Source organism: Candoia aspera, chromosome 2 (genome assembly GCF_035149785.1).
Source record: "Candoia aspera isolate rCanAsp1 chromosome 2, rCanAsp1.hap2, whole genome shotgun sequence".
NCBI classification, from domain to species: Eukaryota; Metazoa; Chordata; class Lepidosauria; order Squamata; family Boidae; genus Candoia; species Candoia aspera.
In genome coordinates this window covers 193,353,229-193,367,859 of record NC_086154.1, presented here as the reverse complement: position 1 = coordinate 193,367,859, position 14,631 = coordinate 193,353,229, and the positions used below count along the sequence as shown (strand labels likewise).

The 14,631-nt window shown below is 37.4% G+C and overlaps 1 protein-coding gene across 2 annotated transcripts in view; it reads right to left on the bottom strand.

Annotated features, from left to right (window-relative positions):
- Positions 1 to 14,631, bottom strand: part of GLIS3 (GLIS family zinc finger 3) — a 148,270-nt gene that overhangs the window by 84,184 nt on the left and 49,455 nt on the right. Inside the window, exons 4-5 of one of the 2 annotated variants that reach the window (XM_063295086.1) lie at positions 8,761 to 8,962; positions 6,758 to 7,871 (exon numbers count right to left, since the gene is read on the bottom strand). In XM_063295086.1, coding sequence (XP_063151156.1) covers positions 6,758 to 7,871; positions 8,761 to 8,962 — 1,316 coding nt within the window. Of the gene's footprint in view, positions 1 to 6,757; positions 7,872 to 8,760; positions 8,963 to 14,631 lie in introns of those variants that run through there. The other variant, XM_063295085.1, reaches the window with a different exon arrangement.

Genomic DNA, 14,631 nt, shown 5'->3' with positions numbered 1-14,631 from the left:
GCTGACTGCAGTCAGGAAATCAGAAGATGCCTAATCCTTGGGAGAAGAGCAATGACAAATCTCGATAAAATAGTTAAGAGCAGAGACATCACACTGACAACAAAGGTCCGCATAGTTAAAGCAATGGTGTTCCCTGTAGTAACATATGGCTGCGAGAGCTGGACCATAAGGAAGGCTGAGAGAAGGAAGATCGATGCTTTTGAACTGTGATGTTGGAGGAAAATTCTGAGTGCCTTGGACTGCAAGAAGATCGAACCAGTCCATACTCCAGGAAATAAAGCCAGACTGCTCACTTGAGGGAATGATATTAAAGGCAAAACTGAAATACTTTGGCCACATAATGAGAAGACAGGACACCCTGGAGAAGATCCTGATGCTAGGGAGAGTGGAGGGCAAAAGGAAGGAGGGCCGACCAAGGGCAAGGTGGATGGATGATATTCTAGAGGTGATGGACTCGTCCCTGGGGCAGCTGGGGGTGTTGACAACTGACAGGAAGTTCTGGCGTGGGCTGGTCCATGAAGTCTCAAAGAGTCGGAAGTGACTAAACAAATAAACAACAACAACTACAGATTAAGGTTACTATGGTAACTAATCATTTTGGCCGGGTGAAGAGGTTGAATTTAATTGTCCCCTTTTCACGTGTTAATGGTTGCATTGCCTAAGGGAGGAACTTGCCTGAACTTGTTTTAGTTTCAGTTTCCCTTCTGTGTAGGCTTGCAGAGAGTATGCAGCTGAGAGAAATCTCTCCTCTCAGCAAACAGCCTTTAAATATGTTTGTTTTCTGTAAATAAAATTATTTTTATAGAAATGCCTGGTGTGTGACTTTTCTGATCTCTCCTGGGCCAAATGCTTTCCTAGCACTCTGCCAACATTATTGACTTTGGCACAAGCAGGAGCAGCAGTACTACACAGACACTCAAAAAAGGCCTTTTATTATTTTTTCTCTACTATGGACAAAAATATTCAAGAAATAATATAACACCTTATTACTATGGTGAATTACTATTCACCATAGTAATAAGGTGTTATATGTATTCTCCAACAGCTTTCTGGACAAGATCCAAAGCTCTTTTGGAAGCATGTATATACCGCAAAGCGGTGTATTTCCACCCCAAGCAGTAGATAGCTGCATCAGAAGATGTTTGTGAAACTGACAATTTGACAAGTCTAACTAGACAAAGATGCTATTCAGCCAGTTTGATCCAGCTTGTGTCAGCCAGTTGTTAAAAAAAAAAAGTCTGATAAACTTTAATAGGGCAGGCTGGGAAACATAGATGTAGTGACAGCCCACCAAGTTAGACCGAACTAAGAATCCAATGCAAGAGAAAATTATTTTTTTAATAGGTAAAGGTAAAGGTTTCCCTTGATATTAAGTCCAGTCGTGTCCGACTCTAGGGGGCGGTGCTCATCTCCGTTTCAAAGCCAAAGAGCCGGCGTTTGTCCGTAGACAGTTCCGTGGTCATGTGGCTGGCATGACTACACGGAACGCCGTTACCTGCCCACCGAAGCGGTACCTATTAATCTACTCACATGTGCATGTTTTCGAACTGCTAGGTTGGCAGGAGCTGGGACTAGCAACAGGAGCTCACCCCGTCACACGGATTCGAACCGCCGACCTTCCGATTGGCAAGCTCAGCAGCTCAGCAGTTTAATAACAAAAATAATAAATCTTTTTAGAAGAGAATATCTATGTAATCAGTGCAGGATGAAATCAAAGTTCTAAATGATTACATAAAAGCAAGCAACGAGAGGATGTTAGTACATGACTGCAAGGAAAGTTTTTTGAATGTGACAGAATCAAAGGCAGTATACAAAACTGAACAGTTATAGTCACAACTGAAAAATTGGAAAGATAAACCTCTGCATGCATTTCTGTCATGTTGTGAATAATGCTATGCTTGGACAATACAGTACTGTTCCATTATGTTTCTGCCGTTTACCATTTCTTTTATCCTGAATCTCTCTTCCCTAAGGTGTGCCACATTTTCTGCACTGTGTCTTCTGAATTCTCACTTCTGTATTTTGACTTAATCTTCACTTAGTGCACCTACCTCCACTGGTTCTTGAACATATCTTTTTGTACTCTAGTCATTACATAAGTTCCTGGCCTCCAATATTCTCCTTGATGTGTCCCTGGAACAGTAAGATGCCAAAGAAGTTGCTTCTTTTTTATGACTACTATATCTGGGCTGAAAAATTTCAAATGACCACTAGATGGCAGCAAAGAGATACAGAAAACCCTTTGCTACTGTCTAATGGTTGGTTGGGTATTTGTAGCACAGATACAGCAACCCCACTCTTTTTTGTCTTTCTCTATTGAAATTTAAACAATATTACTTTAAAGTAAGATGTACTACACATTTTAGTCATCAACCACCAGAAGTATTAAGCTTACTTCAGTTTAACAGTTATAAAAAGCCTGCCCTGCCTTTATTTTGTGCAAAAGATCATAGTATCTGGAAACAATATTCATTTTAAAGGAAGTAACAAACATTGCTTTTACGAATTCATGTACAATATTATTTGTGCCCATTAATTTTGGCAAAGTCTTTTGTGGACTTCATTACTTTGGAAACTGCTGCTCCATGATCAACTTACTTAGACTCTAAGTAAGTATCCTCAGGCTTTGGGCTAAATCTATATTCTTTTTCAAAAGAGTTATAAATAAATGAACAGCTCAGGCTGCAGTAGCAGAATGTCCTCAACTACACATATAAAACAAGTATCAACATGTAGGACTGAGTTACCAGAGCAGGACTTGGCGCTCACAGGACTAGAACTTTGGCATATAAATTGCCCAAAAGCATTAGAGGGGGGGAGAGAAGATGATGTATTTCAGTAGGCAAGCATTTCAGGCTTTCACAAAACAAAAGCAGCTTTGTCCTTCCATTATGTCATGAATCCTAATTAGCAGTAAATTATATTCCATTGTTGGTTCAGATAAGTTTGTTTGCTTAGCAGTATGTTCTTAATACATTCTTAAATGTAACTTAAATGTAGGAAAATATTAGACAAGAGAATTATTACCATATTGGTCGCACAAAAGGAAAGGCAGATGAGATAAAAATAGTATTTTATCTACAAGATAGATTTGTCCACTGAAAGTGTATACAAAAATGTGGTTTTAATACTACATACAGAAAGACTGTATAATTTTAAATTGATGGATTACTTGAAATCACCAGTTCAGGAACAAAAGAAAGCCACAGTACAACAACAAAGGAAAGTAAGTAAAATGTTTTTAAGGGGAGATTAAGAGGACATTTCCTTCATAATATAAGATGGATCACATCTATTTCTCAACAGAAAAAAAAGCGACTGTATACAGTAGACGTTTATCTCGTTACTCTGTGCTAGTTTGTTTTTGTTAACAATGGCCTCAAAGTGGCTCTCTTTTGCCCCCAAAATTCTTGCTACTAAAAATAGCACATTAGCAATGACCTGTGCCAGATGTGAGATAATATTTTAATTGAACTATGATTAACAAACATTATCAAGTAACTAAATAACATAAATCCAAGATGCATAGAGAAAAAAGATATAGAAAATACAAAAACAAATCTACTAAAAAGTCGGTAAAGAGACAGTTACTGCACACATACAAATTTACCATATATATAAAATATTACCATATTATAGTCAATTGCTATTGAGATAATCAATGTTGACTCCCAACAACTGCCTGCACTAGTCCCTGCAGTTTTCTTGGCAAGGCTTTTCAGAAGTGATTTGCCATTGCCTCCTACTTAGGGATGAGAGGGAGTGACTGGCCCAAGGTCACCCAGATGGCTTTGCATCCAAGGCAGGACTAGAACTCACAGTCTCCCAATTTCTAGCCTGATGCCTTAACCACTACAGCAAGCTGGCTCTCTTATTAAATGTAGGTGGCTATTTTTATGACACTACGTAGGTTGTTTCCCTTGAGTAAACTTTTCACAATTTAGATAATTCTCTAAAATACCTGCATGTTATTCAACTTTGTATATACCTTTTAATCTTTAAACTAGCAATTGACAAGTGACAGTCTGCTTGCTGACCAGTCCCCACTCTTTTCTCTGGCATGTCTGAGAGAAAGTAAGAGAAACAATGATGACATGAGTAATAAATAAATAATAAATCACTATCCATCTGCACTTGCTCTTCAGTCTGAACATCATTCTGTCAATAGACACTGCAGAATTCTCATTCATTCACAAACTTAAAAATGGAAACATACTCAAAATGAAAAATTGCATTTTAAAATCTTAGGTAAATATTCCTAAAATATATTAAAAGTTATAGGGACGCGGTGGCGCTGCGGGTTAAACCGCTGAGCTGCCGATCGGAAGGTCGGCAGTTTGAAACCGCGCGGTGGGGTGAGCTCCCGTTGTTAATCCCAGCTCCTGCTCACCTAGCAGTTCGAAAACATGCAAATGTGAGTAGATCAATAGGTACCGCTTCGGCGGGAAGGTAACGGCGTTCCGAGTCGTCATGCTGGCCACATGACCCGGAAGTGTCTATGACAACGCCGGCTCCAAGGCTTAGAAACGGAGATGAGCACCGCCCCCTAGAGTTGGACACGACTGGACTTTACGTCAAGGGAAACCTTTACCTTTACCTATATTAAAAGTTATCCATCATTATTCTGAAAATCTCTTGTCCAACCATTTATTTTAGAACAGCACTGTAGTATAAGAAGTATATATATTGCTCTCCTACTAGTCCTCCTCTTGGTGGTGGTTGTGTAAGATCTTACAGTACTTCAATCAACACCTAGGATAATGAAGTCATAATCGATTATAAAAATGTTTGCATAATGACTTGCTTAAATGGAATAAAAGTACCAAATATGATATTTGCACAAGGATGAAAATATGGTAAAGAGGTTTTGGATTACAGAATTATGCCACTGAATTTTAAAACAATGTTAGAGAGTCCAGAGGTTTTGTTTTTTTTCTTGTTTCTCATTAGATTCTCCTGGCACTTAGCATTCTCATCTTTCAATAAGTAAATATAGGCAGTTCCAGCCAATGTGATTCTAATCAGTAAACAGGAGAAAGAAGAGCCAATATACTATGCAGCAAGGAAAAGTCCAAAAACTCAAAAGAACAAAAATAATTAGCTGGAGAGTAAGACGTTCCATTAGGAAAAACAGACTATGGAATTTAATCCATTTATATAATTCTGTTATTTAAATAAACTAAATTACTGTTGTGTAAGTGAAAGAACTTGCAACTATTGATCAAAAGGAATTGTGCAACTATTCCATCTCTTACTCTTTCCTGGAAGTGAAGGAAAAACACAGGATAATTATAAATGGAAGTTGTTCACTTCTCTCCTCATCCCACACAAACCCCTTGTCTGAAGCAGGGTGAGCATGCAATAAAAGCCTCATTCTTTGAAAACTCATTTTATGGCAAATGATAAACTCAATAATGTAATAAAAACATTTGCTTGTTCAGCACTACTAAGTATATACAACTGAATCAGCCACACTGAATGTACAGTTTGCATCAATAATGTATGTTTTGTAGCTTGGGATATCTCAGGGCATTTAATTTTATCATTAATTCAATTTATATTATCTCAGAACTGTAAGTTTATCATTCAGGACCCTGAGTAATATGAAGATGCTATTCAATGGATAATGGTATTAGACTTTGTGAAGCACTGGAAATCAGTTGATTATGGCACTATATAAAAGTAATCAGCTGCAACAACATTTTAAAAGTAATCTGCATTTAAAAAATATACTGGTGCCAACTAAATATTTGAAGATCCTCCTCCTACGTCAAAATAAAGAAGGTAGTTAAACAATATACTGCTGTGAACAGTATGTGAACAGAGACCTTCAAATATATCTAGAATAGACTTCTCACCTGGAGCTTCTATATGTGCTAGACTACTATTCCTATCCAAGTGAGCTAGAATGGGCAAGGAAGTATATTTGAAAATATCTAGTGTGATTTTAAAAATATTTTATTTTATGTATTACTATATTCTATTTTTACATTGTGAGCTACTTTGATCAGAACTGTCTTCCTTTGTAGTCAGTTAAAATGTAATCTTATCTATTTTTAAACAACAACAAAATTGAAGACACTTTGGTGTTTGAGAGCAAATAAAAAAAATACAGTAATATATGTAATAACTGGCCATCTGCTGTCCTGTAGAGCACCCAGAAATATAATGCACCACACACTCCATAATCTTTCTCATGACAAAAAGCTTTTACTCCAGTCACCTCCCATTTACTAGAAGATCTGAAGAGAGCTTACGTATATCCAACGGCTCTATATCAGAGATGGGCAACCCATGGTATGCAACCCTCATACCATCTATAGGCCAAAACTCACCAGAGTAGGCAGCAGTGACTGATCTGGATCCATTTTAGGAGCATGGGGAGTAAGGATAAATTTAAAAAAACAAAAAAACCTGACACCTCCCCCCCCACAAAAAATCAGGCCATTTTTTTTTCTAATTCACCTAATTCACTGAATAACTTTTTAAACCAAAATTAATTTTCAGGATCTGAACCCAAGCCATCATAAGCAAAAGACGAATTATTTGCTTGCCTGTGCTCTAATAGCTCAAGTTAAAACATGTTTCTCCCCATCTATGCACACATTTTCATTCACTCACTCATTTTCCTTAATGAATGTAAACAAATCTCATTTCCCTTTTTATCAAGATGTTTTACTAAGAAAACACCAGCACAGCCCTGAAAAGTAGATTTCCTGGATCTTTTGTATGTAATAAACACCCATTATAGGCTTACCGTGCATTTGTTTGGCTTCTCCCCTGAATGCACTCTCATGTGGATAAGCAATTTGTAACGGGCATTAAATGGTTTGTATCTTCGAGGGCACCCAGCCCAGAAACAAGTGAAATCTTCCCCTTTCCTCTGGTCTATGTGCATTTTTTCTATATGCCGCACAAGTTCTTCTTGCTGATCATAGGTAGCCCTGCAGTCTATCCAACGACAGTAGTGCTTGCCACTGAAATCATCGAGTTCACTGTCTTCATCTAAAAAACAGTTCTGGATAGATGGAGGCAAGGAAAGTGGACGAGAATGATTTATGAGTGCATGCTGATGTGCATGATAGGGTGGGGGTGGACCATGTGGAGGAGGAAGACCGGGGGGAGCCAGTGGAGATGCAGAGAGTATGCCATTTGTGTTTCCAGAAAAAACATCCCCATGTCCACCCTTCACAATGCCCATAGGTTGGCTCTCTGCTAGACATGTACTTTGTTGAACCATCATATTATTTGTGACCAATGGCTGTAGATTGTTTTGTTCCAAATGTTGCATGCGCTGATATTCACTGTTTCCACTTTCACTGTAGTCTGGAGGGGTAGCATTGTAATTAGCCATAAGAAGCCTTTTTTGAGGATTTGGTATAGAGCAAGTTTGGGGAATACAACTTCCCTTTATTCCTAAGAAATGCCCATAAACTTCAGGTTGAGGAGAGATGTTGCATGGAGATGTTCTTGAACCATTTATATATGCAACTAGAGAAGTAGGGGATGTACGGATGATTGTATTGAAGTCAATCCCAATTCCATCAGACAAAGGGGAGAGGGACAGTGCCCTTTTTTTTGCTGAATGAGATCTGGCTGAGGAATGGTGAGGACTAGAATAAGGAGGGTGGGGGTTTTCCATACTGAACAAGTAAGATGGCAGTGAAGTGGAAAAGTTGTTGGACATGGATATCCCAGATGTAGCATTTGTGACATCACCTAATTCATTGCTATTTTGTGAACACTGATTGGATGGAAGAGAAGGGTAAATTCTATAACCATGAAACCACTCTTGTTTGACACTCTGTATTGACTGGCTTTCTGACAGGCTCAAGGTTGTGGATGCCAAAGATTCACGTGATATAAGGGATCTGTAGTAAAGACAAGAAATTAAAGAACAATGTAATCTTAGCAGTTTAATTCCAGATCTTGGTAATTATATGGAGCAGTTGGCATACAAAGCTCAGTTACTTATTTTTGATAGTTAAAATTAAAACTTTAAAATCTTTGCATATTAAAATGAACACTAACAAAGCTGTGACATGTCCAATACTGTACCACCATAAGAATTTCTGCAAAAAGAATTAGTCTTTCACCACACTGAAAGTCCTGTGTAAGCTCAGAAGCTTCTGAAGCCCTCATGAAAGACCAGTAATGTAAGGTAGGCAGTCCTTCAAGTATTTTATCTGCAGCTTCTTGAGTGCTCTTTGCCTATTGCTAAAACTAATTTCTAATGTAATAATAATAATAATAATAATAATACACCTTCCCCATAAAATATGAAAGAAGTGAAAAATTCTGCCAAGTTTCTATTACAGATCCATTCATTACACATGTCAGCCCCCCAAAGAATATTAACTACAGTTCTTTGCCATAAGAGATTAGACATCACTGCCTTAGATAATATTTAATTTTAATGATAAATTAATCCAGTCACTGTCCAAAATAAATTTAACTATTAGTATCCTATAGATATTTGCTGAAGTTTATTTAAAGTTTATTTTAATTTATTTAAAGTTCACTAGCATTACTGTAGCACCTAATTCCAATATCCTGGAAGAAAACTCAGAGGAATCACTAACATGTATAAAACTGATCACTGGCGATAAATTCAAAATGCTGTAAGGATGAGAGTATGATGGTCACATCAATTCTAGATTGCAATACTTCTTGTTAAGTGGTATGCACCAGGAAAGATAATTCAAAACTGAATGTTCTGATGGAGCAGATATTGAAGAAAGAAGAAACAGAATGCAAGACCTTGTTTCAGATGGTATATCTGGATTTGTCATATTCATAGCCCTCTGTAAACTAGGGCTGATTTGGCTGCATGCTGTTGAGACCTGCTGAGCAGGAGATAGAGGTCCCAGTCTCTGAACTACCATTGGACTGCTGGTGATTATCAAATTGTTGCAGCTGTTTTTTCCAATGGACTTGCACTGAGGTCCGTAGACAAAAGCTCCTAAAAATAAAGAAGTCAGATAGACTGTTAAATTGTTTTTTTCAAAAGACACAGTGAAGTAGTCTCTAGTATGCTTTTGCCCATCCATGCAACTTTAAAGAAAAATTAATTATTTTTTGTTTGTATCATGCTAGCTTCTTTTTGTAAAGTACATGCAAAAAAAGTGAATCAGCCAGTCACAGAGATAGATCTATTTATAAAATAGAAAAGAGCAGGAATCAGGAATACATGAATATAATTTGCCAAACTGAAAACATAACTACAGCTGTTAGATAAGTTCCAATTTTTTTCCCCTTTTTATGTACCATTATTTTTTTTAATGATTTAACACGGAATTCCAAATTCAATTACTCCAGATTATAATCCAAAACTAAAAAAAGCCTTTATCAGATTAGTTTTAATGATGTGGCTCTAAAACAAAAGTGATAAAGTTTGTGTCTTTTTATTTTCTTGTCCTTAAGACCATTAATAAATTACATTTTAAAAAGGCATTTGCAGAAATGGCAGGTATTAACCACTCTTTCATTAAATGTAGTCATATCATATGTGAAGTTGTAATTTATTGATTACATTAGTAAGGAGATCACATTAAAAAAAAATTTAATGAAGAGTAATGTGGGTTGCAACTTATTTATTTACTTTGGTTTCTATGCCATTCAGTTCTCACAGATTCTGAGTAATTACAGCAATCAGCATAGGAAAGGGTTAAAAGCAGAACAAAACTATAAAGCCACTCACAGCCAACAATTTAATGTAGCGCTGTTCAGGGTAGAATACAGCAATACCCATTTGTCCCCAAATGCTCTCCTGAAGAGCCCTGTTGTCACAGCTCCTTGGAAGAAACTAGAGGTGTTGGTCTGAGTCTTTGGGAGTAAGCAGATCCACAAGAGGGGGCCATCATGGAAAAGGCTTGACAATGAGGTGTCGATAGATGACATTTTGGGGGTAGAGAGGGATTCCCAAATTGTAAGCCAGCTCATACCAGGGGAATACAATTCCATCCAGAGCTAAGAATTGACTCAGTCAGCTTTCCAATTCATAGTTACTCTGTCTTGCTGGGATTCAGCCTAAGTCTGTTTTTCCACATCCAGACCCTGTATGAATCCAGGCAACAATTTCCACTGCAATTCCTGCCCAGTGCAGGTGGAGGTACAGAGCTCTTGTAATTGTTCCTAGCATTGATCCTACTTTGTTGCAGTATCGACTTGTTTTGCACTACACTTGCTGCCATTCACATGGTGAAGCTATCAGCACTTGATATAACAGATTCAGACCTAAGTATCTTCCACCCCATGCCAATGGATGATCTCTTCCAGGAACTTCATGTAGCAGAGAAGAAAGGGCTTAGCCCTGTGGCAATGCAATACTCATGGATACAACCTCCTTCCTCTCACTCACTGCTATTATCCACTCAGAAAAAAAACCCATTGCAAACAGTGCCCTCCACTCTCAACCCTCACAACTGGCCCAGAAGGATGTCCTGTTCAATGGTATTGAAGGCAACTGAAAGATCAAGCAGGACCTTGACTGTACCTCTCCTATCCTGGTTCCACCAAAGGTCTTCAACAAGAGCAACCAATGTAGTTTTGGTCTCATACACAGGCCTGCATCCCAACTGCCAAGGGTCCAGATAATCAATTTCTTCCAGAGTTCTTTGTAACTGCAGCCCTGATACCATCTTGACAGGAGAAGGTTGATAATTACCCAAGATAGCTGAGATAAGCTATGGCTTTTTCAGAAGGGGTCATACTTCTTAGGTGGAAGGCAGGAGGCAAGAACAGCTTGCTTAAGGATGCATTTACAACTGCCCATACCACTTTCACTAGTCAGGTAGAGCACAGTCCTATGCCACATGTGGTAGAGCTACAGCATAAAGCACCCTGTCCATTTCCTCAGGATCCACAAGCTCAAACCAATCCTAGATTATTTCACAAGACAGGTCCATTATCACCTCAACTGGACCTGCCCAGCTTGCATTCAATTCCTAGCAAATTTAAGGATGATGAGTGAATTCTCACAACAGCCAAGCAGCTGATCTTCCAGCCTGGATTTTCCCAAATGGGATCAAATAACAATGTTGCTGGGCATTTCACACTAAATTTTCAATGGTACGTTATAAATAAAGTAAAACAAACAAAACCAAGGTCAACTATTGTGTCATACTGGCAATTCATCTACAATCATTAGAATCAGCAAATCTAATCTGTGCAGCCTGAGTGGATCAACACACAAGGTGCAAATGCAAATGGAATACAAATACTAGTAGTTTTCCAATTTCATTTTTCAGCCAAATCTAACAAAATAATTCACTTGATTTCTCCAGTACATTGGCTAAATATGGTCTATATATTTTTGCCAGTTACTTCACAGTAGAAAATAGGGAACTATTCTGACCATGACAGAAATAGGCCAGATCCATTACCAAAGTGACAAGGGGAAACACATGGCTTAAGTCCAAAATAGAAGAAGTATGTGCAAGTGACTCAGGCAGACACCTCCCTAATTCACATAAGTGTACAGGGGGAAGGGGTATAAAGCACATCAAACTTGCAAGATTCTGTTACTATAGCTAATATTAATAAAAGTAGTTTTAGCCTTCCTTTGGAGTTGATTTCTTGGCTTGGTCTACATAGTACAGCTGACAATTACAATCTAGAAGAAGCTTCCATGCTGCACTGCTCTCGGGGATATGGTATGGTATATGATAATCTGTCTGTGTCACTGTTAACGCTTGGTGAATTCATTGACATCTCTGTAGTTTTTGTGGCAAGAATATAGAAACAATTTGCCACTGCCTTATAATATGTTTTGTCAACTTCCCAGTCTATCTCACTGCCCTGACATTCCTGGCAGTCTCGTCCAAAGTACTGAGCCAATCCTGCTTAGTTTTCTGCAAGTAGCCAAGGTTGGGTGGGTATGGCTATTTAAAAGTATGCCCAGATGGAGACAACTCTAATATTGTTGGCAATTATGGGACCTATAATTCAACACACCTGGAGGGCTCTAGATTGAGGAGGATCAGTTCAAGATACCAAGTGCTTTCTAATTGCTTTCTTCAAAGTCTGATCTGAAAGATATTTGGACCAGAATTTTTTTGCCTTGCAAAGCTCTTGACCTTCCTGTAGAATTTGCAGGTATTTCTTTTAATACTTTTATTCAACAAATAATTTTTACTCTATAATATCATTAGAGATGGTTTTGGAATTCTTCGTGCAAATACTGCTTTGCCCTAGGTATCTTTTCATTTTTTTTTGGTTGGAGCTGGCATTATTGTTTTATCATATTCATATTAAGCACTGACTAGGAAACTGTAATAAGCAAAGAATAAAAATATATTAAATTTTACATTCATAATCAAATGAACAAAATTGTTGCATAAAGTGTGAAGAAAGCCAGTCTTGCTGAAAAATGAGATAATTGTGAAAGGCAACAGAAAGACCAAATGTCAGAAGAAAAATTGAAACAGTTATTTATTTCCCCTGCTTAATCACTCACACTTAAAACTGGGTAAAAGTTATTAGGAAACACTATATTAATGGTCCTGCATTTTGTAACATGTGAGAAAAACATAAAGAAGGATCAAAGAACAAGCTACTATGCCAGGCCTCTTGGTAAAAACATACCCCTGAATCTATTTTCCAGGTTGATAAATTATTTCAAAAGGCCGCACCACAGAAGTTTAACTTTTGCCCAATTTGGAGCAACCTGCCTTTGGAAGAAACTAACTGCCATTTGATAATATTTCAAAGTTCTGAAAATTTAAATACACTTTGTAGGAACTGAAAGAAAAAGTAGAGGTGTAGGTATTTGAAAATGAAGAAATGTATATAAAGTTTATCTCTAAAGACACATGAAATGAAACAAAAGACACAGCAATGAAAAGAAAAAAATTATCTCAAAATCCTAGCAAACAAAAATAGAAACTTTCCCACGCCTTACATGATGAAACTGTCCCATTTACAAGAACATTCATTTGACTTGCACTCAAAGCATTTATTCAATGACAGTTAAGTTTATCAGGTTTCTTTTAGGGATGGTGATACCATTACAATGCCTAAGTGTTCAAACTGAACATTTGAAACCATATAATTAGACAGTTTGGACCTGATTAAACGTGAGCTCATCAGGAGTTAAATGAGAAAATGTAAAAAAATGCTAGGCTTCAGAAAACTTTTACACAGGCATATAATGCCCACACCTTTGAATATAATCTTGCAAATCCTTCAATATCCAGGAGTTTAAAGATAGGTGATACATAAATAATAGCAGGAAGTTTATTTCTAAAACTGGGAACATGTGAGGATTAGTCCACATCTGTACAAATTTTGCATCTTTTTTTTTTTTAATAAAAAACCCTTCCTGCCAACTACCTTACCTGATTTCACAAAAATCTCTATTTGTGTGTGTGTATTTATACATACAAATTCATGCATACAACACTGAATATATTTGGAATTATAATGGTTAAAAGTCCCAAAGAAAAGTTGGTCATAGAGAACCCAACAAGAGATAATTTTTTTCCAACACTTTTCACAAATCAGCTTTATTAGGCCTCAGATATTCATCTCTGTTTTAAAGCCTAGACTGAGAGGCTTTAAAATCTAAACTCTCAGGCAACTTTGTAAAACTATACCAATTATGCACTCAAACTGCCCTCAGATTAAACACACATTAAAGGCATAATCCATTCTCAAAGCTACATACAAAGGTAATACAATAAGAATGCTGCCATACCTGGTTTGCATGTTAGATAGAAGCACCCAGCCAAGCAGTTCACAACACCTTCCTTGTCATAACCTTCAACATACAACAAGACAGCAACAAACATACTTTCCTATCCCAATCAATTACAGGACTGGCCCTATCCATAGGAAAATGAGTAATGCCTCAGGTGGCAGATGGTGGGGAATCAGAAGCAGCAACAAGGCACTGAAGAATAATGCCATCACTGCTTCCTTACTTAATGTCCCTCTGGTGGGAGGAGATGGGCGGTGACAAATTTGATAGATAAATAAATAAATACGTCTACTTTTATGATGAAGAAAGCACTAATAAAGTTGCTCAATGGAGAGACAATAATATGTTTAGATTACAAGATTTTATTATTAACAGGACAGAATTAAGGTCTCTCAAGTCTTTTGCTACACGTTGCTCTTCCATACTCAGTTGGTTCTAATACTCTAGGCTCTAATGCTGGAAATGTGGAAGGAAAGAGAGGAAGAGGGCAACCAGCAACAAAGCTGATGGACTCAGTTACAGTGGTGATGGGTGCACTGTTGGAGGACTGAAAGACCAGGTTAGGAACAGATCGTCATGGGGAAAATCTATCTATGTGGTCACTAAGGGTCGACAATGGTTTGATGGCACATAATCAGTCAATCAATCAATCAAACATTACTCCAGTTATGATTACCAAAATGAGTAACTCTTTTTTCCTTGAAATGCTGGAAATGCAATGAAGAGATTGGATCTTTCTTCCATATGTGATGGCAATGTTGCAAAGCTCAACAATACTGGAAATTAATTCATCATACAATGAAAGTTTTGAAAGCTGTAATCTCATTTCAAGAGATATTTTTATTAAACATGACTAAGATATATTTTTATTAAACATGACTAAGCCTTACATATCTTAAAAATATCCTGAACTAGCATTATATATAAAGCTG